General features: G+C 49.6%; 1 protein-coding gene across 6 annotated transcripts in view; it reads left to right on the top strand.

Annotated features, from left to right (window-relative positions):
• Positions 1–27,391, top strand: part of ASAP2 (ArfGAP with SH3 domain, ankyrin repeat and PH domain 2) — a 156,903-nt gene that overhangs the window by 69,513 nt on the left and 59,999 nt on the right. For 5 of the 6 annotated variants that reach the window (XM_060027128.1, XM_060027125.1, XM_060027124.1 and 2 more), the window contains exons 3-7: positions 2,994–3,139; positions 18,626–18,700; positions 20,468–20,517; positions 22,778–22,907; positions 26,912–26,997. In XM_060027128.1, coding sequence (XP_059883111.1) covers positions 2,994–3,139; positions 18,626–18,700; positions 20,468–20,517; positions 22,778–22,907; positions 26,912–26,997 — 487 coding nt within the window. Of the gene's footprint in view, positions 1–2,993; positions 3,140–10,434; positions 10,606–18,625; positions 18,701–20,467; positions 20,518–22,777; positions 22,908–26,911; positions 26,998–27,391 lie in introns of those variants that run through there. The other variant, XM_060027129.1, reaches the window with a different exon arrangement.

The raw sequence follows: 27,391 nt of genomic DNA, 5'->3' as shown, positions 1-27,391 counted from the left end.
AAAGAATTTTTATAAAAAAACGTGACCGATACCATGTGGTCAGTTGAAAGGCCCAGAAGAAGGAATGAAAGGAAGTGCATCTGTCCTTCCTGGTGCCAGAACCGGAAGCCTCACTGGCTGTTTCTCCTCTGTGCTGGTTTGCTTGACTGCCCGTGGAGAGAAGGCAGGTTCCTCTCTCCAAGGTTGTCACAGGCTGGGGGCAGCCTGCGTGAACACAGGATGGATTTGACCCTTCCCCACCTTCTTCCAGCTGTGTGATCCTGAGCAAATCATTAAACCCCTCTGAACCCCACTTTACTCAACAGGTAGTAAGGACGATGCTTTGACACCTTATAGTCTTATTAAGTTTCATTGAACGAAAGGCTTGTAGGCCACCTCACGGCCTTTACTGAAGCTGATTCTCTCCCTCCTCCCTCTGGGTGCTCACCTAGAGCAGCTGTGAGGGTCCAGGATCATTTTGAAGGCAGTACTTGGCTCCCGAGGTGACTTTAGCCTCCGCATTCCTGTTTCTCTCTCCCAGGGGAGTGACATCAGCACCAGATGTCTGCTTGTGGCTGCCACGCCCTTCCAAAACCACACTGGAATTGCCCACATCTTGACGACCAATTTTGAAATAGTTATAAAATAGCATGTGGTTTGAAAGGAACTGCCCTTCACTGTTGACCACATGTTCTAGAATTATAAGTCGAACAAAATAGGTGTAACTGATCCACCTCTGAAATGGAATTTTAAAAATTTAAAACTTGGGTACTTTTGGTTTTGGCAAGGTAAGCTGTTTTTAGAAGGAAACACACATCAGTGTAGTAGAGTGGGGGACAGATGGGCGTCGGGATCAGACAGACTTGGGTTTGCACCACAGCTCTGCCACTTTCTGGCCCTGTTTCCTAGGACAGCTTACTTGATCTCCTTGAGTCCCAGTTTCCTTTCAGCATTGTGAGAAATAATGCATGTCATATATAAGTTGTTGTGAAGTCTAGAAAAAAACATATGGAAACCATTTGTGCTCAGTATAGATGACATCTGTGCTGCTGTTAACTATTGTCAGTTCTGGTGGGCGTGTATGTGTTGGGTGTGGTTGAACTGCCTATCCTCACCCACATTCTTTGATTCTTACCTTAACCCTGTGAGTATCTCCCAGCGGGGTCTTTGTCCTTCACGTGGCTGAGACAGCGCCAGAGGGAGTAAATACGTGTGTTACCAGGTCGTGCACGTTTACTGGGAGGCATAGGCTCGAAGCCCAGACCTTCTGAGGGCTCTTCCTGCTCTGCCGCCCCTTCGTCACACTCTGTGTGTGTGTGTGTGTGTGTGTGTGTGTGTGTGTGTGTGTGTGTGTGTGTGTGTGTGTGTGTGTGTGTGTGTGTGTTTCTGCCTCAAGTCATGTGCTGAGTATAGTTTCAGAAATACATTTAATGTATCCAGAACTTTCAGGCTCTTTTCTGGGATGTAAAAGATGATAATAATAATAGAAAGAAGGAAAAGGAAAAGGGCCTAAACAGTGAAATTAACGTTCTCTCGTGTTTGTTAGATCCACACGGGCATCCCCTAAGGCACCTGAATGCCCCCGGAAGTCGAGGGCAAAGTACTTGCCTGGCAGGGTCGGTGGACACACGGTCCATGGATCCTGGGATCCGGCTCAGCCCCAGGGCAGCCTTCCGCAAGCACATGTCCCCTGTGTGCTCCGGTTGTCAGGCCCAGGCACCGGCACTGCCGACAGTGGTTTCGTTGCCCTGAGGAGTTGTTTGGGGCGCTGCCAGGGGCTTTTCAGGATCTGTTCTTTGGCAGAGAAGCTGCAGCACTAAGGCTTTCTGTGGCCTCCTGGCAGCCCTGTGCCGTCCTCCTTGTGGGAGCAGAATTCTGAAGACGTGGGCAGCCTGAGGGGGGTGTGTGACCCTGCCCAGTGGAGTCCCCATGCAAGGTGACACGCCCGCCCGCCCGCACTGATGTGCCTGTACAGTCGTCGTGTTACATTTCTGATTGGAGTGATGAGGGAGCAGGAATCAAATGTCCATGCCAGGAAGTTGTTTCATTACAGACTGGCTGGATTCATTTAAAAATGCTTGATCCAGAAGTGAGGGAATCGTGTCCAGCCACATTGGCTCACCAGAATTACCTGTGTCCCCTTCCCACCCCAGCTTCTGACTCAGAGACGGGACTCCAGCTTCTACAGTTTGACAGAGATCCGTGTATGATTTCGACGTCCACCAGGGCCTGGGAACCACAGAGCTGGAGACCCGGAATCCGGGTTTTTCACATTTTAAGGTGCTGCTTTGAAGCCTGATGATGGTCATATATACCTTCAGATGGATGACCAGCTTTTGCTTTTCCTGATCAAACGACATGCGTCTTGTCTTACTTATATTTCAAGCACAAAGATGAATAAAACTTAGTCCCTACCCTGGAAGCACTTCCACTGTGCTGGGAACCACGCTTACCAGTTGGACATTTGGAATGTGACACTCTGAGCGCAAGTCCAGGAAGGTGCCAGGGACGTGGGGCAGAGGCACGGAAAGACCCCCAGGCAGAGGACGTGTCACGGGCAGCGGCGCCCTGGCCTGTGCTCTGAGGACCGTGGCTTTTCCGGTGTTGAAAGGAGAAGCTAGGGCATGCGGCTGGGTGAGCGTCACGCCAGCGGCTGCGTTCCAGCAGAGGACTGGGTCTGTTCTGTGTCTCCCGCCAGCGTGTGGGCTACGGAGGAGTGCTAGGAGGTGGGGAAGCGTGGGCGTCCCCGGGGGTCTCACCCCGGGAGCTGGAGGCTGTGGCACTCGTGCGAGGCGCTCTCCCTCCTGGTCCTTACGCTTGTTCCTTGGGATCCGTCGCTGGCACCACGGGTGGTTGTCAGGACAGCAGAGTTATTTCTGTTCGCGGTGTGACTTGGCTTTTCTCAGATCTTCGGGCTGTAAATGTGTTCGATTTTATCCACAAGTAAGAAACTGGTGGGGGGCAGGGCTAGAGTGGTTGAGGCCTTCACAGCACCTCTCCCGTTGCTGTTGCAGCGCACGTGGAAAACGAAGAGCAGTACACCCAGGCTCTGGAGAAGTTCGGGGGCAACTGCGTGTGCAGAGATGACCCGGACCTGGGAAGCGCCTTCCTGAAGTTCTCAGTGTTTACAAAGGAGTTGACGGCGCTTTTCAAAAACCTGGTAAGTGTCATGATCGTGTGCAGCGAACGGGCAGCGTGGGAGGGGCCCGAAGTTGCTCTAGCTGGGAAGGTAGCTCCCTAGACGGTAATGAAGGTTTGTTTGGTACACGAGGAATACGTTTCATAGCTCCTGTGGTACCGAAAAGAATTGTATTTCCTGTACGCGTGAGGTCCCTTTGGAGTAAATTTTTAGAATTGTGATTTTTACTCTCACAAGACTTTCAAATTTAACTCGGCATTTTGAAGCTGTGCAGCTGAGGCACAAAATGGGTAAATGCATTCGTCCTCCTAAGGGCCTCTGACTTCAATTTTCAATAGTTCCTAAACTGTGTAGAATAGTCTGTTTCTGGTAATTATAGTAGGTATTTAAACTTAACAGTATTTCATAAATATGTTTCAGACCCGTCTTACACAGCAAGGTAACCTATAATCAGAGCACAGAAATTACCGTGAATATTTAAAGGCCTTTTATGCCCTCACATGCAGAGCCTAAGAAAAGTATCACTTTTTAAGTGAGTGGAGATACGGACTGAGTACTTCTTGCCTGCGGTAGGTGCTTGGTAACGTGGGTGAATGGACTCTTCCTTGCACTTGGCAGCGCTGTACCGTCCTCACTGTGGGAGCAGAATTCTGAAGAATTGAGCAGAGAGGGGGTTTGGGACCCTGCTGAGCGGTTTCTTCCACAAGGGGAATGTACGTCGGGATGGTCCCGGCATGTCTTTCCTGTTTTTCTCCCCCAGCTTCTCCCAAAGGTCGTGGACAAGCAGACCAGGTCAAGAACTCAATAATGCTTTCTGTGTAGGTCGCAAACAACAGTGTCTTTTTCATTTCTCCTGTCAGCAAGCTTATAACAAGTGAAAAAATAGCTCATCATTCTTGAAGCGGTGATGATGGCGGGTCTGTCAGTCTGCTTGTAGAAGGGCAGGAGCAAGGGACACATGTATGAGTTAATAAGGAGGAAGGGAAAGAACCGGATCATGAAGGCTCTCGGTCTCCCTCCCTGTCTTCACTTGTAAAGTGTTTCATTTGGAAGTGGTAAATATAAAAAGCCGTTGCTGTGCTTAAGGTTTTTACTCGGGTTAATTTGGAATCTCTTGGGGCCTTTGTCAGGTTTGTCACCCGTTTATTGCTGCCCCAAACAGGCTGACAGCATGCAGGGCACACAGTGGAGCCCAGCCCCTTTCCAGCCCCACTGCCCAGACACTGGCACACGGCTTGTTAGGGCCTCACCACTGAGTCACAGTGGAGCTTTTTTTTTTTTTTTAAACTGGGGAAGCTGCACGGTCCTGGGGAAGATCTATAGATGCTGACGTGTCAGGGGTCGTCTAGTGTAAAATCAGCCCACCGCCTCATCTCCCAGACCCTGGGCGGGGGGGCGGGGGGTAAGCCCCTTCCTCGCCCCCTGAGCTGCCAGCCAGCTGCTTCGTGCCTCTCTCTTAAATATGAATGAATGGCCTCCAGAAAGAAAGAGACCAAAATAAACAGAAGAAAGAACTTGGGGAAAACAGAGACAATGCAGAGAGCAGAAGAAAACTTTAAAGAAATTATACTTAATTCCTCAGAGAAATCAGAAGAGAGAATGGAATGAAGCTTGTCGTTAAAAAAGGGGAGAGACAATCAATATAAGAAAATATAAAATTGGAAATCCGATGAGAAGTGTTAGAGTAAAAGAAATCTCTCAGAAAATAGATCAAAAGGACCAAAAAAGACAAAAGAGTGGGAAATAGATGAAAGACGAGTCAGGGATTAATTCTCAAGGTCCGGTATCCAACTGACAGGCGTTTTCAGAAAGAGAGAATAGGAAACAGAGGAGGATGCCGTGAATGCAACAGAACAAAAGATGGTTCCTGAGACTGAAGGATTTTCATCTCCAGATGGGAGGGCCCAGGACAGTAAGGGAAAAGGACCTGCCCCAAGGCACCCCCCTGTGAAATTGCAAAAGATCTTAACCGCTTTCAGAAAGCACACGGAGGATTAAGCATCACAATGCCATCGGTGCCTCAGCGGGTGACCCTGGAAACTTGAAGGCCCGGAGCATTGCCACTAAAATCCCAAGGAACGTAATTCTAACCTGGAATGAGACCCACCACCTGAGCGTGAAATTCGAATTAGAGATGTTTCAGCCGCCTAAGGCTCCAGACGGTTTGCTCCCAAGCATCATTCCTGTGGAACTCCTAAGGGTTGTGCTTTAGTGGCATGAAGAGGGAAGCCAAGAAAGAGGAAGACGTGTGAGTCAGGGAACAGGATCCAGCCAGAAAGAAAGCAGTGAAAGGGGTCCCAGGGGGATGGCAGAGGGAAGCCCTAGCACGGCGACTGAGCAGGCAGCCTGGAGACAGAGGCACGGGAGGCCAGGGTCACCCCTCCCCAGCCAGCTCTTGTATCTTCATTCAGCTGATCTCCACTCAGGTTTTCTCAGCTGTAAGATGGAGATGATAACACCACGCCTGGTGTTGGAAGCAGTACAGCCAGTTGCTTTTACACACCTTAGCTTATTTAACCCTTGTAACGATCCCATGAGGTGAACCAGCGTCGTCCCCACTTTGTAGATTAGGTAACTGACGCCCCGGTGGTTTAAAGGGCTAATCTCTCTCGGGACAGGTCTGAGCCCTTGCCAGCTTTTGGACGTGCGCCTCCAGGTGTGGAAGGGCCCCGCCTGCGTCGCTCCACGTGGTGGAATCCTACTCGAAGTAGCTTGTTCTCAGTTTTAACATGAGCAGCTGCACAGTTAGACAAAAGCAGCCCCTTCATTTCTTGATTTTCCGCAAAACTAAAAGCAGAGCAGGGCCTGGACATTGTGATGGGCACATTGGCCACTGCCCCATGGCTCTGCCACTTTGGGCACATCAGAAATCCCCTCCAGGCCTCGCTGTCCTCCCCCTTCCTACAGTGAGGGACTTACCCACGGCCGTCACTTCCTGAGCACGCGCGGCACTGTCAGCACTGTGCACTGGTTCTTCCTCGTTCACTGAGTCCTCCTGTCAGCTGCACTAGATCCCTCACGTTACCTCCGTCTCAGATGGGGCTCGTAGCCGGCAAGGGACAGGTTAGGAGTCACATCTGGGTCTTAAAACTCCAATCCCATGCTCTTTGCACTGTGGTATTTAAAGGATTTAAGGCCCCTTGTCAACTCCTTGGGGGAAAAAGGGGGCAGAACGGAAGGGAAGGCCGGGTAAAGTGTAGCATAAAGAGAGATGCCCAGCGGGCCGAACTGCTGCAGCCACGAGCAGCCAGACACCTCAGTTTCCTCACCTTAAAACAGTGTGAGAAAACCATTCCCGCCTCACCGGCCAGCATCAGGGTGACAGGGATAAGCGGGAATTAGAAATGTCACCCCACAGGTGACATTTCAGTGTCGCTATGGTCGGGTAGCTTACTAAAGCCCGGAAGACAGTAGCTCTGAGTCCACGCACATGACTGTAGTTTCTGCTTGTACTTTATGGAGTTAGGGTTTTTGATCCTGTTTCCCAGCAAATACCTTATTTGTGCCCGAATTCATGTTCACCAGGCCGGGCTTTCCAGGCCAGGGCTGGTGTTGAAGATCTGCAGCTGTAAGGACGCCAAGTGGCTGCTTCTAAGAAGCTGTCGCCGAGAGTGAGTTGCTTACAGGAGAATTCTCCTTTTTTGGTATTTTGTATACCATTCTTACTCCTATTTTTGGTCACATCTGTCCTATCTCTTATTTTTAAAGCCTTGCTTTTGCTTTTCCTCAGGCGTTCAAAAAACATTTCAGGTCTGCATGGCCAAGACTCTCAATCCTACCTCTTGCCTAGAAAGAATAATAATTACCACCTACCTGCTCTTCAGCATGAAAGAATGTTTATAAAGCAGTTGGACCGTCTCCAAAGAAAGGCCAGCTTAATATAAAGTGAGATTTTGTAACTAAAGGGTGAGATTCTCACCTTCAGAGAGTCTGTGAATTCCTCTGCGGTAATGCAGGATAAAGGGAAAAACAAGGCAGCTCCAGAAATGTAACATGTGTGAAATTAGGCTGGTTATAAAGTCAGGCCAGTCTCCTCGGTTCTTTTCCTCTTACCAGGAATTTGAGGTGGTTGTGAGAATCCTGGAAAGATTTTCCAGGGCCACTTCTGTGTTAAGAAGTGGCCTTTTAAAGAACGGTTGCATGAAAGCACATTCCTGAAAGGTCATTTACAGGTATGTCATCTCCGTCTCTGGTTTCAGAGAATCGCTTGTGAGATATGTACTCTTGGTCCATAGAACCTGCTCCAGGTGAGGAGGCTCAGCCCAGGACGGAGTTCCAGGGCGAGAGCCGAGAGTGGCCCTGGGGTTGAGGAATTTCACTTCACTCACCCGGAAAGAAGAACCTGAAAGTCCCACTGACCAGCGTGCACAGAAGTCATGTTTTTTTTCGTTTGTTTGTTTTTCCTTTACACAAGTGATTGGAGTTAGAAGGCATTATAGCCAAAGAGTGAAGAGCTAGTCAGGTTGTTGAGGAGAGTGTGGCTTTGTCCCTGTGATGTGCGCAGGGCCTGGCGGGGAGGCCTGCCCACCTGCTGGTTGGTAATATGGTGGCGCTCTCTTCCCAGCACCCTCGGGTCGGTCGACAGGAGCTGATTCCCCACGTTAATAAAGCTCATCGCGTTGCTTAGCGTAGAGCTCTCTGTAGCAGAGGTCCTCACCCTCGGTGCTCCCGTAAACTTTCTTCTCTTTCCACTTCTTCTATTGAAAATGTCCGATATTTTAAAATGTATTACATTCTTTCTTTTAAAGCATTTTTTAATTGAAGTAGAGTTAACTTACAATGCTGTGTTAGCTTCAGTTATAGCAAAGTGATTCGGTTATACATATATCTGTTCTTTTTCAGATTCTTTTCCATGAGTAGAGTTCCCTGTGCTGTACAGTAGGTCCTCGTTTATCTTATGTATAGCACTGTGTATCTGTTAACCCCCAACTCCTAATCTATTCCTCGACCCCTACCCCCTGTCACTCTCCCCTCTGTAAGTTTGCTTTCTATGTCTGTGAGTCTGTTTCTGTTTAAAAATGTCTTACATTCTTTCTTATTCAACATGGGCACTGGTCATAGTTTATCTTCTGGGGAGGAAGGCTTACCGTTGTTTGGGGCATAAATTAAGGGGCAGCGCTGAAATCTAGAGAAACTCTTGGTGCCTGGTACCTGCAGTGTGGGAGTACCTGCCCCTAGATTGGTGCCAGGCCGTCGGCTTTCCCATTTTCAACATTTACTTTTTAATATTTTGACACCCTTGTCCCTGCTAATTGCTGGCTTCCACCGCTCTTGGTGCCTTGTTCCGCAGCGCTGTGAGCTGGAGGACGCGATGACCGGCTTGTTAGGCTTGTACACAGAGCAGGAGTCTGTAAGCTTTGAGTGAGGAGCGCTTGAGGGCTGGGCCTTCTCTAGGGGAACAGAGTTCCTGGATGGACCTACTGACAATTACTTTGGACGCCTAGAAATCTCTGCCACCAGTTGTTTAATCTGGCCTAATTCATGGCTGGAAATGCTCTGAGACTCACAAGGCTTCAACACTGCAAGCTGCTTCCTACACTCAGAGATCCTTGACCAAAATGAAAGCACGTCCTTAGTTTGACCAAAACGACAAAAGCAGTAAGGCTACTGTCAGAGCCCTGTGTTTGGTTGTAGCACAGCCACGACTGTGTGTAAATTGTACTTTGATACTATTTTTTTTTGGAAAGGCAGTGCCACCTCATTGTAACCGCTGTGGTACACTGGCTCCCTGAGGTCAGAGAAAGTGGGAAAAGCCATGGGGGAGAGGACAGGGTGGGAGCAAGGCCTTGGGCCCAGGAGGAGAGCTCAGCTGAGAAGAGTGACTGATCGCCTGCTGGGGGTGGCCCGGCTCTCTGGGCAGCAGGGCAGTAAGCGCTCGTCGCTCCCGTCTGGGCCACTTTTATTAGGATGCTGTGTGTGCTGGGAAGGCCCCAGGACAAACACCACGGAGCCCCGAGGGCGCGGCCCCGGAAGGTGTGGCGGGGTGACTCTCCCGCGGCCTTGGGTGCTTGGGTCCTGGGTGGGGGTGGGTTGGGGGCCTGTGGGCCACCACAGGGTCCGTCTGCATCTAAGCTCCTGGCAAAGTTTGCCAGCACATTCCTCGCACTTGCCTTTAACAGCTTGTCAAGTGCGTGGAGGACGTGCTGTTAAAGGATAACCATTCGAAAACATTAGCAAATTCAAACCAGGGCTTGTGTTTGCTTTCTTCTGTCACCGTGTATTCTCTCACTTGCTGGCTCTTAAAAGAACAACTGCCACGATGTAGGGCACCTCAAACTTTAAAATCTTTTGCCAAACCCGAGGGATGCTGTGTGGACAGGCTGGAGTAGGGGGTGTGAGTGAAGGCGGAGGGTCCGCCGCACCCGGAAGGCAGAGGAGCAGGAGGGGGGCGGCTGATGAGTGCCGTTGGCCTCGGTGCTGGGGACGCCACAGTGACTCTGCCGTGCAGGCAGGGGACAGTACAGTAGCAGAAGGAGAGACGCGCGGCGGGAGTTCGTTGCTCCAGGGGCAGGCTGCTGGTGGAAGTCGCAAGGGAAGGTTTCTGTGATGGGAGACACTGGCGCCTACTTCTAGGCCCCGGGGGAAGGGGCTGGGGGCTGGAGGAGTTGATGGCCCCAAAGAGAGGGGGCTGGGAGCTGGGGTGCTCGGCGTCCTGGGTCTCCTCCTGTTGGTCATTGGTCATTGGCTGAGCCAGGACTCAGGCCCCTGCCTCCCTGGGACCTGGAGATAAATTCCAGGTCCAGCCTCTCTGGGTGCATTTCCCTTTGGGAATTTCCACTGTTTGTTAGTCATTCCTTAAAATCTAAAACTTGACAAACAACATCAATACCTGTATACTCCCGAGTCTGGTTTACAGAGCACTTGGACGTAGTTTGTTTCATTTGCCTCCCTAGGGTGCTAGTCTTGCCTTGCCCTCAGGTGGAGTCATCTGGGGCCTCGTAGAAATGCAGGCTCCCAGGCCCTTGTCCCCTAGGCCTGCTGAAGCAGAATCTCCATTTCCCCAGGGCACGAGTCAGCCCATTGAAGTCTGAGAAGCGTTGCCCTAGAGCAGAGGTGGACCGGGAGCCCCAGCAGGACCTGGACCTTGTTAAAAGGCCACACCCACACCTACTTAAAGGCGATTCCCAGCTTCGCGCCGGGAGGGTTGCTAGAACCCTCCCTGTTGGGAGCCCTTTCCCAGAGTTCCTGATCCATTCGCATTTCTAATCAGTTCCCTGGTGACACTGACCTCGTTGGTCTGGAACCAGCAGCCGCTCTGACTCCTCCCCTGGGGAGCCTGAGGCCAGGGCTCCGGGGCCTGGCTGAGGACACAAGGATCCAACCTCGAATTCTCGGAGGCAGTGGATTCGGAAAGCTGCTTTCGTTTTCGGTGTGGCTTCACTAAGCATTTTACCATCATGGGGGTTTCAGAAGAAGCTGTGGATTGATGAATCCTGGGCCCTTCTGTGCTGGCCCCCAGAAAACGCGGCTTTTCCAGACGGTTGCAAGTAGGCTGCGGTGTGTGGTTTCATCATCCGTTCTCCAGTGGAAGAGGGTCACTATTTTCTCTCCACTTAGAACCTGAAAGATCAAAGCTGTGTGACTGCCAGAGACGCAGCGTTAAAGGCAGAAACCAGGTCAGCTGTTTCCCCTCTTTCTTGTGGTGTGAAAGTTGCCAGTGTTTTTGGCAGCTGCCCAGTTTTGATCTTCCAGTTTGTGTTAAACACTCAAGATCTGCGTGGGCTCCCCCGTCTCCTTTGATTAAACAAACCATCAGAGTGGCCCTGGTGCCGAAGAGCCAGGCCTGGGAGCACGTGTTCACGAGGGCCCCGTGTGAGAGCAAGACCGTGTGTGTGTGCGCGCACGCCGTGGGCCTTGGCGGTATTGTCGCCGGCCCCCGGGGAGAACTCGCTAAAAATGAAAGTGAGCTAGATGGTTTTCCTTTGCAAAGTGTTTCCCTGTACGTCCTGGTGTAGATGGTACCTCCGGTCTCACAGCCTGCCCCGCTCCGGCCGTGGGTCACGTGTGAGTAGCACTGACCGCTCTGGAGGCCGGTTGCCTATGGCAGTGAAATGATGGGAAGGGCTCTGGCCTCATTCTCAGCTCAGCTGCTGCTTAGTTGTGGGATCTGGGGGGCAAAGTGGGTGGCTTAACTCTCCCTCTGTTTCCATTTCTGTAAAACGGGGGTAACACTGACTTCTCAAAGCACTTGTGAGCCTTACATGCGATTAAGTGGCCCTGTGCCAGTTAGTGATTTATTCAGGCCACTTCACCTGGGACCTTCTTCTCCAAAAGATTTCTGTCTGGATGTTCATTCTTTCAGATAAGCAGGAAGAACATAGGAAGAACATAGAAAACTGTGCTTTGACCCTGCCAGGTGCCTGCCTCGTGGCCTTTGTGTTAAGAATTCCCTCTGCCGGGAATGCTCTTCCACCAGGCTTTCACGGGGCTAGCTGCCTTGCTTCCTTCATACTCTGCTCCACGTCACCTTCTGAAGAGGCCTTCCTGGTCACCATTGGAGAGTCCCATCCCACAAGTAATCAGAGCAGTCTTATATGTAAGATTTGTAGTAGCCCCCAAACTAGAAAGAACTCAGAAACCTGTCAGCAGTTGTCTGGATAAGCCAGGAGATGGACAGCTGTTCAGCAAGAAACGGGAATGAGCCGTTGCTGCAGCAGCACGGATGGATCTCAAAGCGAGTGTGAAAGAAGCCGATAAAGAGCAGTGCATGCTGTAGAATTCCAAGTATAGAAAGTCCTAGAAAATGTAGATTATTCTGTGGTGATGGACGCAGATCAGCGGTTTCCTGGGGACCGGAGATTGGGGAGTGAGCAGCTGGGAGGTGGGAATTGCAAAAGGGTGCAAAGAAGCTTCTGGGGGTGATGGGTACGTTCACTGTCTGGATTTGGGCGATGATTTTGTGGGTGTATGTATGTGCTGTGACTTATCAAATTGTGCACTTTGAATATGGGCAGGTTATTGTACATCAGTTACACCTTCAGAGATGCTTACAAATTTTTTTAGGCTACTCGTCTGAAGCGTTGCTGTCCACCAGAACTTTTTTTTTTTTTTTCTTGCGGTACGCGGGCCCTCACTGCTGTGGCCTCTCCCGTTGCGGAGCACAGGCTCCGACGCGCAGGCTCAGCGGCCATGGCTCACGGGCCCAGCCGCTCCGCGGCATGTGGGACCTTCCCGGACCGGTGCACGAACCCATGTCCCCTGCATCGGCAGGCGGACTCTCAACCACTGCGTCACCAGGGAAGCCCCACCAGAACTTTTTGCTTTGATGGAAATGGTCTGCATCTGCTGTATCCAGTATGAGAAGCCGCTCAGCACACATGGCTCTCGAGCACCTGAAATACGCTAGCGCAACTGAGGAATTCAGTTTCCAACTTGATTTCATTGTAATCCATTTACATCTGAATGGGCACATGTATCTAGTGTCTGTCATACTGGACTGCACAGGCGTAAAGCCTTACCTGCTGCTCTAACACCCCCGGCGGTGCCACCCACACGCACAATCCTGGGTCTCAGGCTCCAGCTCCTGGAGAAGACTCGAAGCTTCCCCAGGTGCTGGCTGTTTCCCAGGTACACATCCTTGGCTAATGCCGAAGCCTCCGCTAAGAATGCCCTTAAATGAAGCCGTGAGGTCTGAGGTCTTTCTGCAGCTCTCCGCCCCCTGGCACGGAGGTGCTGCCAGTGCCTGTGCCCACGTGAGCAGGTGTTGGCCCTTCTTTGAGGTCTTGATTTTACCTCTGACTCTGTGATTGAGCAGCACTTGCCCAAGTTAAAAAGAAAAAAGCCCTGCAGATCCCAGCGTTCTGTCTCTGGTTCCTCATAAATTAGGCATATTGAAATAAACTTAACGACACAGGTGCATTTCAGGCTCTTTGGCCATGTTTTATATATGGTCTTTTAGGAAAAGCTGATTATCCCCACAGAGGGTTGGACACTATTAAGGGTTTTTGAGGAGAGCCCTGGGAAGACCTGGTCTTTTCTAGACTCCTGAGCCTGGAGCTGGGAAGATTCTGCCCAGCAGCCTTTCTGTTTTGAGTCTATCTTCTCTTTGCTGCTCCTTGAAAATAGAGCACTGTGATACAAAAACCCTGTCTAGGTTCAGGCTTCTCGACAGATCCCCAGCCATGGAGAAGGCAGCACTGGGGTTCCCAGGGGTCAGGCTGGAACCAGGGGCGGCGCTCTGGCTGGATGGGCAGCTGAGGGTAACCGGTGACAGAGCCGAAGGAGCCGCCGAGACACTGACCCTGTGGGCAGGGGGAGCGTCACGGGGAAGGGGGGAAAGATTTTTAGGCAAAGCTCGCGGGTCAAGGAGTTTTAAGACCCCCCTCCCCCGCAAAAAATATAATAATTAGGAAGACCCATGTGGAAAGATGGCTATTGCCTGGCGATATTCCCCCACCCCTGCCCCATCTCCTGGTCTTTGTTTGCTAATCATCTATGACGTTACGTAGGCTGCTCGCGATCTCTGATAGCCCTGTCTGCCTGTCTCCCCACGACTGAATCATTCTCCTTCTGAGATTACACACATTGGACTACTTGTCAACTCATCTTGTCAGACATATCCAGGTGAACCCAGGAAAAGGGAAGACAGAGCAGGGAGGGCTGTGACTACAGACTGTCTGTGTGCCATTGGTATTAGATCCATACTTACTGGCAGCAATTAAGAGTAATAATTTGTATTCAGATCATGCTTGGGGTTTCGAAAAGCCATTTTACTTCATATACTTGTTAAAAGCAAGTCAGAGGATAAGAGAAAGCCCAATGCTTGCTTGGTGCTAAGGGAAATATTCTAGTTGGGTGACCCAGGGGTAATTTAATTCTTCCCAGCGATCATAACAGTTTTATTGCTCGTAAATCGAGGCTGGAGCTGCTGAGCACAACGTGTGTGCAGTGATCTCCTGGCTGTGGTTTTCATCTCTCACGGCCAGGATGGAGATGGTTCGTTCAGCTGTGGGCCTGAGGCTGCTGGGCGGCCCCAGTACAGGCAGGCAGAGGGAGACCCAGAGCGAGCCCATCCTTCCTGCCGCAGGGCGCTCTTGCTGAGACAGGACATCTGGGCACCAGCCCATGGTTCAGGGCCCAGGCAGAGACGAGGGCCAGTCATTTCCTGGACGCTCACCCTGAGTCAGAACGCGTGTGTGCTGCGCGGGTTCCGTACAAGAGCAGGAAAAGGCAGAGGGCGGGCGGAGGCTGGTGCCAGGAGTGGAGGGGCTTTGTTAGGAAGCCCGCTGACGGGGACGCTGTGCATGTTTGTAATAATTTCTTAAAAAAAAAAAAGCCTTATAAGGTATATTTTATATATCATAAAACTCACCCATTTCAATTCTACAAGTCATTGGTATCTAGTAGCTTTACCAAGAGATGCAACCATCACCTTAAACCAGTTTGGGGACATTTTCTTCCCCCCAGTAAGGTCCCTCCTGTCCCCTCACAGTTAATCCCCATTCCCACCCCCAGCCCCAGGCAACCGCCGATCTCCTTTCTGTCTCTTTTGCAATCATTTAGCTAATTAGTTTCTGATTAGAGGAGTAGTAGTTTCTTATTTTAGATCACTTGAGTAGCCCCCCGGAAAGAGAAATGGATGGAATGGAGGCCAGAATCCCCTTGGTGGGATTCTCTTCCAGCTGCTCTTTTTAGCTCTTATCTTCTGCCGCCCCCGCCGCTCCCCTGGCTGATGTGCTCCCACTTCTCCACTGTTGCTGTGCCTAGACACCCTCCACCCCATCTTGCAAGACGTAATTCTCCCTGTCGTTGAAGGTCTATCTCACATGACCTCAATCAGCAAACATCTCCCTGGTGTCCAGACTGGAAATAATTTTCTCTTCTCAGAAACTCAGTGGTGTTTTATTTCTGGCTCGTAGAGTTTCCACATGGCACTTTACTTACTTAAATATGTGCTTTGGGGCTTCCCTGGTGGCGCAGTGGTTGAGGGTCCGCCTGCCGATGCAGGGGACGCGGGTTCGTGCCCCGGTCCGGGAAGATCCCACATGCCGCGGAGTGGCTGGGCCCGTGAGCCATGGCCGCTGAGCCTGCACGTCCGGAGCCTGTGCTCCGCAACGGGAGAGGCCACAGCAGTGAGAGGCCCGCGTACTGCCAAAAAAAAAAAAAAAAAAAAAAAGTGCTTTATCTGCCTTATTAAACGGTGAGTTCGTGAGGACTGAGGTTCTGTCTAATGCATCTTTGTCTCCTAAGTCCTCTTACCCACCCAGTTTCATCTCCTGTCGCTCCCTGAGGGCCCCGTGTGCCTCCTTTGTGGCAGTCATCACAGTTTTGACGGCTGTTTAATGTCGTGCTCACCCTGTGTCCAGTGTCCAGCATGAAAGCAGCCTGGCCCAGTGTCTGGATGTCCTTAGGTTTTCACTCTTCTGGATGCCAGAGCTTAGTTTACCTCCTCTTACCTACTACCTGTCGTCACCACCTGAGTTCTTATTTGAATCAAGTAACAAAAAGTCGTCTTTGTTTTTGGCCTTGCCACACGGCTTGTGAGATTTTAGCTCTCCGACCAGGGATTGAACCCAGCCCCTCGGCAGTGAGAGTGCAGAGTCTTAACCACTGACCCACTAGGGAAGTCCCGATAACAAGTAGTCTTAAAATAGATGTGTAAACCAAGTTCTGGGTGATGTGCTTCTCCCCTGCTACAGAGGGTTTTGTTTTTCTCGCTCATTCATGCATACACTCACACGTAATACACCTCTCATAAAAACATACTAGAGTTCTTGCTAGGAATACAGTTTTTAATCTGCAAGCACCTTATTCTTTTTTCCTCCAACCTCCCATATATCTGGGTCGCTCTGGTGCCTTTGGCTCAGCCTCCCACCCTGAGCAGCTCTGACCACCGCCCCTCCCCCCCTTGGGCTGCTCCTGCCGTCTTGCACGTGACTTGTCCAGGGTGGCGCTGCCTTGGCTCCCCTCTGGGCAGCATTGAGGACTGACCGGACTGCAGCCATGGCTCTGCGATCAAGTGGATGAAAGGGCAGAGTCTCGCGGCTCAGGAACTGACCGGTCACCTTCTTCCCAAGCCCAGGTCAGCCCGCCTGACTGCTTAAAGCTGTAGTCGTTGTTTCTTTCCCCCAGGAGCCGCTGGTATCTGTACAGGGTGAAACATGCTGCATGTGGTGTGTCGCAGGCTTTCTGTTTCATTCTTGTGTATATATTTATTCTTCCTCTGAGGTGAGAAGCATCATGTTTTGTTTACATCTGTACCCAGCTTACTGCTGTCTGTAAAATAGGTACTCAGTAAATACATGATGAATGAATTCATGAATTCACACATTAGTTATATGATGTTTAAAGCTATTAATGTATCTCTAGATTCTGTCTCTTATGCATTAGATGCTCAGAAACATACTTAGGTAACTTGATTCACTCAGCCATTGCCACGCTCTGTGTTGAGTGCTGTAGAGAATAGAAAAACTTGAAGCCGCCCCTTGGGATTCGTGGTGTGAGCTTGATAAGACAAATGTAGGGTAGAACCTGTCAAGTCCTTTAAGAAATTTTTTTAAAAAGAAAATATCGGAGGATTTGGAGAGGGAGGGGTCACTTCCTGCTGAGAGGTTGGGATGTTGTTGGAAGAGGTAGCATCTGAGAAATTCCTGGTGGATGGGAAGGCTTTGAACAGCGGATACTGAGATGAAACGTGGCAGATGAGGTTGGACTGTGAGGGTCCAGATGCGGGAGCAGGTTTAGTGTTTATCAGGGACACAACGCCAGAGAAATCCAACAACTGCGTAGGAGGGGTTGGGACGGGCAGAGACTGGGAGGCGGTGGCGAGGAGCAGGGGAAGCGGTGCCTCAGTCCAGACGAGGGGCAGTGAGGCCACTGAGGGAGGGGCAGGGCGGTGAGAAGGCCAGAGGGAGCTCGTGGGCGAGCAGCGGGTCAGAGGGCTGGAGCCCAGGAGGAGAGCGCCGCTAGCAGGGAGTGAGGGGCGGCGGCGGCGGGACAGGGGGCCCGAGGAGGCGGGGGTGGGTGCGTTCTCGCAGCGGTGGGAACGAGGGGCGCGTGTGGGGACGGAGCCCCCCACGGCTCAGCGGAAGCCCAGGTGTGCTTGCGCCAGGGGTGAGTCACCTGCACGGCCTGTCTCCATCCCTTCCCGTCACCCACGGGACCTCGCCTTAAACTCAGCTTTTCAGTATTTACAGCTTAACTCTCAAGGCTAATCCTAGCACGTCATAGCTGATGACACCGTGCCTCTGCCGGGTGCATGACACACGTTGAGCTGTCTAAGCGCCAGACAGAAGTTACCCCAGAAGGCATTTCTGAAATGACTGACAGTCATTAACTGACCATTTATTTGGCAGGAAAGGTGGTTGGTGCAGGCGTTCTTACACACCTTACCAGTATTTTTCAAGTAAATTTCTTTCTCCGTTTAGAAATTTCATATCCTGAATAGTGCATGGAAATCAGATCCCATATTGCCCTAAAAGTTGTGCCTGTGTTGGGTCTTCCCAGTCAAGGTAATTCTGCTAAAAATAAAATTCTCCTTTGCTCGATTGTAAGAAGGAATGCACAAGGTTCCAAAGTCCATACTCCTGTCTCTGTCCTTTTGTGGTCCCGTAATTTCGTCACGTGTCACCAAAGTGACACATGCGCACAGCCCCAGAAGGCTGCGTGTCACTTGTGCTGACTTAGGGAGAGAGAGCCTGGGGAGGTGAGAAAGTAGAGCCTCAGCTTCTTTTCTCACCGGGGAGGGACTCCTGTCGGGTTCAGAAGCTGGGGAGTCTGTGCGTCGAGGTTCTTGCTCACTGAAGTTTTGTGTCTTTAAGCTGTGGCTCAAAGCTCAACGGCCGGCGGGGACGGGCCTGCTTGGCGTGAGCATGCCCAAGTGTGTCAGGAGCGTCTGGTTCTCCGCATTTAATCTGTGGTGACAACTTGCTAAGCCACCATCTTTTGCCTTCTTGCTTCAGGGAGAATAGGGGACCTTAAGACCACTTGTCCCTCCTTTTCCCTTTCTCATCTGCTTTCCTCTCTCTCTCTCCGTTCTTTTCTAGTTCTCTCTCAACATCCACTCATACACGTTCTCAGGAGACAGAAGCCCCCTTCGTTCTGTTTATCCTTTTAGTCTCCCCTGTTGGGGGCTGGGCTAGGGAGATTGGGGGCTCTGGGCCCCCAGAACTGACCAAAGCCCAGCCCCAGGGCATCAGATGGAGCCTGAGTGAGAATAGGAAGTGTTTGGGCTTCTGTTCCTGTCTCTTTAAAGTGCTTCTGTCATTGATTTTTTTTTTCTTTGTTGTAATGATTATCTTTCCACAGACTTTATAGCCCAGTAATAGAAGGTTATTATTGTTGTGAAATATAGACAGATGTAGACTTTTCCTTAGTTATATATTCATTTGTAAGGTAAAATCATTACTTACAGAGAATGTAAGAATGAATAAGGCTGTCATGCTTGTGCTGGTCAGGTTTTAGGGAAGTTTAATTATCACCGTGTGTTCTCTAACCTCCTTGCTGTCCTTACTTTAGATTAAAAAGGAAATGGAATAAGGATTTTTTTTTTCTGTTTTTGTTTTTTAGATTCAGAATATGAACAACATAATCTCCTTCCCTCTGGACAGTTTGCTGAAGGGGGACCTAAAAGGAGTGAAAGGGGTATGACACGAAGAGTCCTGTCACGGGGGGCGGCTTTCATAGGACGTGGAATCGCGTCACGCTGGCCAGTCGGGGCAGCCGCGGCCTCGAGCCTTCTCCCTGGGACGGCGGGGTGGCGCTGTGCTGCCTTGGGCTCCCTTGACTGCCCATCGTGGCACCACCTTCCGGCCCTAACAGTGGTGACCCGTGGCCTTTCTGGCTGTCCTGCTGGTGCTCCTGATGTGGAAGGGAAAGAAACAGCTCTTCCGGAAACTGCCAACGACTTTTGGGTTCTGCCAGTTGAGCAGGGAACCCCGTGTGAAGTCTGGTTTTTCCAGCTAGCGTGTCACTGATTGAGCCCTGGGAGAGGATCCTTGCAGGGTGGTTTCCTGGAGGGAGAATGGGCACCAGCAAGGCCTGAGCCACCTTTATTTTTCTGTCCTGCAAAGGATGCTCGTTGTTGAGGCCTCGCCTTGCCTCGTACAAACACTTGAGGCGTGAACTGTTTTCCCGGGCACGTGCGTGGGGACAGTCAGGGTCTAGTGCTCTGTGGGCACCAGGCACCGAGCAGAAAGTTGCTCTCACACGTCATTGGCACAGACAGGTGTGTGATGGGAAAGAGAGGCAATCGTGCCCCAGTTCTTAGGCGACCGAGTGCTCTGACGGGATCCACACGTGATGCCCGGCGGCCTCTGGCACATCCGGAAGCCCAGCTGATTACGGGGGCCTCTGCAGGGGCAGAAGTGCCAGGAGAGCTGTTGGGGCAAGGAGTCTGGGCCCGGGGAGCCGTTAGGACACGGAGGAACACTGCTCAGCATCCCCTGGGGGCCCGGAGAACACGTCCGGCGAGAACCAGGAAAGCGGGAGGGAAGGGCACACAAAGCAGAGGGGAAACCATGCCCGTCTGCAGCAGCATGACGCGGCCCTGCAAGGGGATGCCCGTCTGCAGCAGCATGACGCGGCCCTGCAAGGGGCCCTGGGTCGGCGGCGCTGCACAGTGGGACGTGAGGCTTACAGGGTGGGCAGACGCCTTCCTGGAGGCTTTAGGTGCCAGGCTGTGGAGCTTAGGCCTTGTCAGAGGCCAAAGAAGAGTCAAAAAAAGAAAAAAATCCCCACAACGAAGGGGTTTTCTCTTCTAAAAGACCCCTGTTAAAGGGAGCATAAATAGGTGGGAACCAAATTTGATAGAATTTCTAGTGGCTCAGTATATTTTTGAGTCAGGCTTTATCAGAGAATATGAGGTCCTGAGTTCCGGGCAGAATTGTGGAATCGGGAGACCTCAGGAGAAGGTGAATGGCTTTTATATTCTTGTTTTGGGGTCCAGATCAGGGGTACATGTGTTGAGGAGATTCCCATATTAATAGAAAAAAATCAGAGTCCCTTTCTTTTAGAGAGATATACTAAAATACTTGAAGATTAAATGTTATGTCTTTCCAGGTTTAATTTCAGAATAATCTCAGGGCAGAGGGCGGGGTATAAGTGAAACAGAATGGGCTGTGAGTTGATACTTGCTATAGCTAGCTGACAGGTACGTTATATAATTCTCTCCACCTTTGTCTGTGTGCATTTGGTATATTCTATAATAAAAATTTCTTAAAGAGAAAGAAAACTAAATGCTACCGCTAGTCTGATTAAAAGCCTGTGCTCTAAGCTCTCCATTTATCCTGGGATCACATACGTCATTTATTGCAGAAATTAATACTCTTTTCAGGGCTAGTCTAGGGATAAGTTTATTTTGCCCAGAAATTAATGATTAGTCCTGTTTAATTTATGCCTCTCTGTTTACAGGATCTGAAAAAGCCTTTTGATAAAGCTTGGAAGGACTATGAAACAAAAATGTGAGTATTTTCATTTAGAAAAGTAAGCATAGGTAATTTGAGATTTTAATTTTAAATCGAGCCTTTATTGCTTAAAGGTATTGTCTAAATAAACCTTAATCCAGGAAAGAATTCACCCAAAACTGTGTTGCTGTGGTTTGTTGTGATACCAGATGCTTTCATACCGGATGTCCACATTCATGATGTCAGCCTCTTTAAACTGTTTTTTCCTCATCCCTCCTCTTGTGTCCTAATGGCTACAGAATGTTATTTTCAGGAACGTTAATTGGCTTCTACTGGTTGACTTCAGGCACTTGTTGTAACATTTCTGATCACAGTTTCTCATTTCCTGGAGTGGAGAGGATTGAGCTAGCTAGAATTGGGCTGGCGATTGTGGGAATGATGATTTCAATTATTTTAAATACTTGAGAAATAGAAAATATTTTTAAATGCCTCATGCTTGCTTTGTAATTGCTGTGCATTGAGTAATAGAGTTTTCTCAGTGGAATTAGAAACTTTTATATGAAGCCATCTGGTAAAGTGGGACACGATAAGAAGAAAGCCTTTTCAGATGTAACTACACGTATTTAATTGGGTTTGTTTGTTTTTACCAGCCTTGGGTCTCTATTCAGAGCTGAAGGATCACCAAGGAATCCCAAACCTTTGGTACTCATCCCATCCTGGAAATCTTAAGTTCCCATACTCCAGATTCCAGAGTCTCACTAATGGCACACATTCGTATGTCAGCACAGATACAGTATTAAACCAGAATGTTTGAAGGTCGGCTCAACCCAGAGAGGCTCCAGACTCACTATCCCAGGCTCATTAGCATCCTGCATCTGTGTGTGAGTTCAGTGCAGTGAATAAGGAAAGGGTCCACGTTCCTCTTTACAGGTGGGAAACCTGGGCTTGGTACTTGCTGCTGGTCACCCACGAGAAGCTAGTTGAGCCAAGGGCAGGACATGGATTTGCCGACTTCATTGAGCTGCCGTCACTGCTGCCCTCGAGGGCCTTAGAGGAAATGCTTCTGTGCACTTCTGAACCAGGGACAGGAGAGGGTCTCTGAAGAGGGTTGCCTGAGAGAGTCTTCTCCTTCTGAAAGGAAAAGGTTTGAAAGAGGAATGAGATCAAATTCTGTAAAATCAAGACACACGTAGATAAGGTGAGGACAGAGGTACTCACAAAACCCCAGAATTGGAGAACAAAGGAGCAGCACCCGTTAAAACTCAGAGTAATTCTGGGATAAATTAAAAAATTAGCTCTACCCCTTGACACGTAAGATTGATTTTTCCTGAGAGGCCCTGTGATATGCAACAAACAGCTTTAAGACGTCTTTACAGTTCCTGGCCTGTCGTTCCATACCTGACCATTACAAGAGTGACCGACATCTGGGCCACGTCTTGATCCCTTTGCGGTGGCGTCAGGGGAGGCTTGGAGTTGTGTGATTGTCCCCGGGGCCCTCCAGTCACGCTGCCTCCCTGGTGCACGAGCCCCTTTAACAACACCCTCACCAAACGGTCACCTTTTCTTTACATTCTTAACTCACCCAGTCAAGTCACTGCGGGTCTGCTGTGTGCCCAGTGCTGTGCTTCAAGATAAAGAACAAGGATTAGAAACTACATTTCTCACCTCTTCCTAAATATCCCCTCCCCAAATGATGGGGCCTCTGGACCCAGAGGAACCCATTTCATGTTGAACAGCTTCCTAAGACACGCTGCCTGCGTTGTGTAGTGTCTGCCTTGGGGCTCTGCAGGAAAAGTCTGCGCCCTCCTCTTCATGGCACCCTTTATATTTTTGAGTGCTTTCCGTGGCTTTTGTTTAGCCGCCTTTTGTCCAGGATAAAAATCCAGTTACTAGTCCAAGCCCTTACTAACCGATGTGACGCATGGCTGCCTCACCCTGGTCACCTGTCTCGGGATGCACTCCGGGGGTCAGCTGGTACCCTGACCCACACACTGGACTCGAGCACAGGCGAGCGTGAGAGAGACGTGGAAAGGGGAACGAAGCTTAAAAACGGGAAAGGTCACTTGTTTTCTTCTGTGATGATGGGCACTGTCCTAGTCGAGTTGCTCTGGAAGCATTTCTTGGGTCGATACTCAACAGAAAGGGCCAAGGTTGACATGTTTATGACGAAACGCTTTTTCCTTTCCAGTGAGTTCGAGGCCGTCCTGTTCTGGAAAGGCTCGGCGAGCATTTGTGTCCAGGGTGGGTGTCGGGATCACAGCGGGGCGCTCTCCAGTCTGGAGGTGTCTTGATTGAGTCTCACCTTTTCCACACGTAGAACCAAGATAGAAAAGGAGAAGAAGGAGCATGCCAAGCTGCACGGGATGATCCGCACGGAGATCAGCGGGGCTGAGATCGCAGAGGAGATGGAGAAGGAGCGGCGGTTCTTCCAGCTGCAGATGTGCGAGGTACGTCCGCCAGGCGCTTCAGGCAATGCCAGGTGCACTGCTGGACCCTGCCGCCCAGTTTCTGTCGTTCAGGGGGCCTGGGGCTCCTGGAGGGTCGGGCTAGACTAGCCCAGCTCCAGCCTTTCTGAAGGAGCGACTCACTTGAAAGCGGGTTCTTTCTGTCTCCACACGCGCACACTCGCCCCCGCTGTGGTGTTCTTAAGGAGGTGCTGGGGGCGGGGCGGTGAGGCCCCAGCCGTGGTCCCCTCTATGAGTGTGAGAGCCTCTGCAAGTGCGTGCCCCCAGGCTCCGCTTGCTCGGGTGGGGACGTTCCCCAAGGCCAGAGGCCCAGGCACCCTGGGGAGGTCCTCTGTCCTGCTCCACCGGCGGCCCAAGTCCTCCCCTCGGGGAGGGGAGAATGTCAGGAGTGACATTCAGAACATTTCTCTGCTGGAGGCTCAGGGGTGGAAAATATCGAAGACCAATCGTGCAGGCCTTTGCTTCCAGCCTTTTTTATACCTTGCTTGGGGGTCTGTTTGCGGAAGCAGTTTACCCCTCGGCCTGAGGGTTCGCTCCTCCAGGCGGTGGCAGTGAAGCGTGAGCGTGGTGGCACTTGTGTTCCCTCCTGTAGCCAGGCAGACTTATGTTTTGAGTGTCCACAATGCAGGGGTGATACTTGTGACAGGTGTTGAAACTAGGTTCAGCCAGCTCTCGATTCCCTGTAAGCAGTCCACAGCAGAGCTCATCAAAAGGCACTTTTTGATTTTAGAACGTTTGTTAATTTGTTAATTACAGTAGGAGCCTAGTCTTTTTAGATGCGTGCCTTAGGAGTATATTAAAATGCGTTTCTATTCCCAGAGCAAACTCTTAAGTGGTCAGCAGAGGGGAATCAGTCCCAGGGATCGGGGATATCTGTCTGGTATTAGCACAGCCGCTCCGGCTCTCTTTTGGTTTCTATTTGCATGGGATTTCTCTCTCCAGCCTTTTACTTTCAACTTATGTGTATCTTTGGATCTACAGTGTGTTTCCTGTAGACAATCTATATTTGGATCATGTTTTTTTATCCAGTCTGACAGTCTCTGCCTTCTGATGGGGTTGCTTAGTCATTCACATGATGTTACTGTTGATGTGGTTGGGTTTGTATCTGCTCTTTTACTTTTTTGTTTCTTATGTCTTTTTTGTTCCTCTGTCCCTCCTTTGCTGCTTTGTTTTTCATTATGTGCCTTTTTTTTTTTTTTTTTTTTTTTGCGGTACGCGGGCCTCTCACTGTTGTGGCCTCTCCCGTTGCGGAGCACAGGCTCCTGACGCACAGGCTCAGAGGCCGTGGCTCACGGGGCTCAGCCGCTCCACGGCATGTGGGATCTTCCCGGGCCGGGGCACGAACCCGCGTCCCCTGCATCGGCAGGCGGACTCTCAACCACTGCGCCACCAGGGAAGCCCCATTACGTGACTTTTTAGAAAGTTAACTAAGCTCAGAGTGTTATTGTAGATAGGAGAGTGGATGCTTTTATACACGTGCTGTTTTATAAACAGACATCACATATAATACCTGCCCGACCCGTTTCACACAGTGTTGGAGAGATCATCCCGGGCAATAGAGACAGGGACGAAGAAACCGCTGGGTGTTACACAGACACGGTATTGCTCTTATTGACTCGGGGTAAAATTAAGTAGTGGTGTTTCACAGGGAGTGGATTTGGGAAGGGTGTGTGTGTGAGTTCAGGATGAGCTCTCTTTTTGCCTAGTGAGGAGGAAAGCTATTGACGTAAACTCTGCAGGGCTGCTTGTTAAAGTATGTTTAGTGACTGAGAGACTCAGCCAGTGTTAGTGTCATACCCTCGAGGTGAGGGTGCGGGTTCCATCCTCAGCTCTGTCATTGCTTTCTGGGACACGCACTCAGCACTGGGCTCTTTTCCTCGTCTGGGTGAATGGGTTGTGTGGACTGGTCACATAGGTTATTTTATTGGAAAAACGCTATCTACCCGACGTCTCTAAGTCACACACGTGAGTCATCTGTTGGGCGGGTCCCCAAGTGGCCGTCGGGCCCCAGTCTGTGCCGAGCATCACGGGGTCCCTGCAGTTGGTGGGGTCTGGCACTCCTTGCAGGCACAGAAGCGGAGGTGGGCTGACCGGGCACTGAGGTTGGAGTTTACAGAGGAGCACACATCTGATGAAGCCTGTACACACGGACCAGACACACCTGGGCTGGAAGGAAAGAGCGTCCGAAAAGCAGTCCCTGAGAACCCAACCCCTCAGAGTGAACAGATTGCTGCAGTTAAAATCATTTAAAAATTGTTCAACCATTTCCTCAAACTGAAGTTCTCAAGTTTTGTAAACGTTTGATGTTGTTTAGGTGTTTAAAGTTTTAGTTGCGTGGGATCTAGTGTAGAAAAGTGACTTCCAGGTGTTTGTTTTAAAGCTGTGGAACTTTTTCTTCAAAATGAATCTTATAAAGACAGTCAGTATGCCAGATAGATAATACAGAGCTTCCGTGAATTGAGAACGTATGAGAGATCCGCTCTCGCTTTTTTATGATTATAAAAATAAGTGCTTTAAAAAATTGGCCAGTATATATGTGTGTGTATGTATATATGTGTATATATATAAAAGAAATCAAAAATCACCACAGATTTTACTTACCAAAAGATTACCGCTTTGACATTTAGCTAAACATCTTTCAGATATCCCTGTTATACGTACATACAGACAATTTGTATAAACAGGATCATTCTCCACTGCTGCTTTGTAACCTGATTATTTTCACTCACTAGTGTGCTACGGACATCTTTCCATGTCAGGAAGTCTCTACTTTATTGGCTTAATGGCTACATAGCCCTTCTCTCTGTGGATGTACCACACTTTAATTCCCCATTCATTACATTTAGGTTGTTGCCACTTTTCACTTTTACAAACAAGTCTGCAACGAACCTTCTTTTCTATTCATCTTTGTAAACTTTTATGATTATCTTCTCAGAATAAGTTCCCGTAAGTAGAATTTCTGGGTCAAAGGGTACGTGCATTTTATTGTTTGACGCATGGCCAAGTATCTTATTAACCATGTAACCATTTTGATACATTGCCAGACATCTTATTTAATTAACAGAGAATAAGTTATCAGAAAGGAGGGAGATGAGGACGTCAAGGAAAAAGGTAGTGGCAGTTGACGTAGTTACCGTTTCAGCTTCCCTCTTCCAGCTGGGCTGCCGGCTGACCTGGGAGGCCACTTGAACGCAAGTTTCCCAGGTTACAGCTGAGATGCCTGTGGTCAGCAGGGGTCAGCAGCTCTTTCGGGGTCATTCGGTCTTAGAGGCAACGCATTCTCAGAGTTGTTGACACCCTATTTCAGCAGTGGAAGGGACAGGGAATTTATGGAGTCTTTGTTCTATAAACTTTTAGCAAAGAACAAGTGTATTTCCGGATGCTTGTTTTGTAGATCCCTGGGGCTTTCTGATGTCTTAGTGGTTGTTAATGAAGTCTCCAAGTTAAAAATGGCTTTAATTTATTTGAATTTAAAATTCTTTTTTTTTTTAAACAATCACGATGTTTTTTTAAAAGTATCAGGGAAGTGTTTTAGTATTAGAGACATGGAGACAAAGTCTCAACTACAGAAGACTAGCAGTAAGTGTTTAAACGATGACCTGCCTAAAGAAAGGGACCTGGGATAGAGTATGTGGACAGCAGTGTTTGAGATGGGTAGAATCCCCTTCATTCGCACTGTCATTCTTCCACACAACTAGGGCAAAAATTTCTCCTAGCTGGTTAAGACAGAATGTTTTATTACTGGAAGTTCTTGGCACTTAAAGTTAAGCATTTACTTACCTGTATGTGAGATAATTCATGTGGCACCAGACTGAAAGAAACATTTAGTTATGGCATTCAAAAAACATTAAGCATCTACCATGAGCCCTTCACATTGTACAAGATGTCAGAGAAGTAGAAGAGGTGATCTGTCCTCAGAGACTCACGTTCAGCTCGTATTCTGCTTCTATCTATGACATTTCCTGTTTTGTTTTGTTTTTTAACAGTATCTGCTGAAGGTCAATGAAATTAAGATTAAAAAGGGAGTGGATTTACTTCAGAATCTGATCAAATATTTTCATGCCCAATGCAAGTAAGTTCTTTTTCTTTGTTATAATGGTATTTCAGATGTTTCTTTCTTTATGGCAACTTCTGGGAGATCTGTAGTGTTGTGTCGAGGAAAGTAAACACTTATTTAAAACTCTGTAGTAAAAGGAATGAAACAGTGATTCAGGCTACAACACAGATGAACCTTGAAAACGTGTAAAGTGAAAGAAGCCAGAAATAAAAGACCACATACTGGATGGTTCCATTTATTTGAAAAGTCGGGAATAGGCAGGTCCACAGAGGCGGAAAGCAGATTGGTGACTGCCAGGGCTTGAGGCAAGGGGGCAGGGGGGAGTTACTGCCAGCGGGCACAGGGTCTCTTTTTGGGGTCACGAAAATATCCTGGAATTAGATAGGGCTGATGATTACGCAACTTTGTG

Source organism: Delphinus delphis, chromosome 12 (genome assembly GCF_949987515.2).
Source record: "Delphinus delphis chromosome 12, mDelDel1.2, whole genome shotgun sequence".
Taxonomy (NCBI): domain Eukaryota; kingdom Metazoa; phylum Chordata; class Mammalia; order Artiodactyla; family Delphinidae; genus Delphinus; species Delphinus delphis.
Note: the sequence above shows the minus strand (reverse complement) of the source record. Positions and strands in the feature narration are given on the sequence as shown.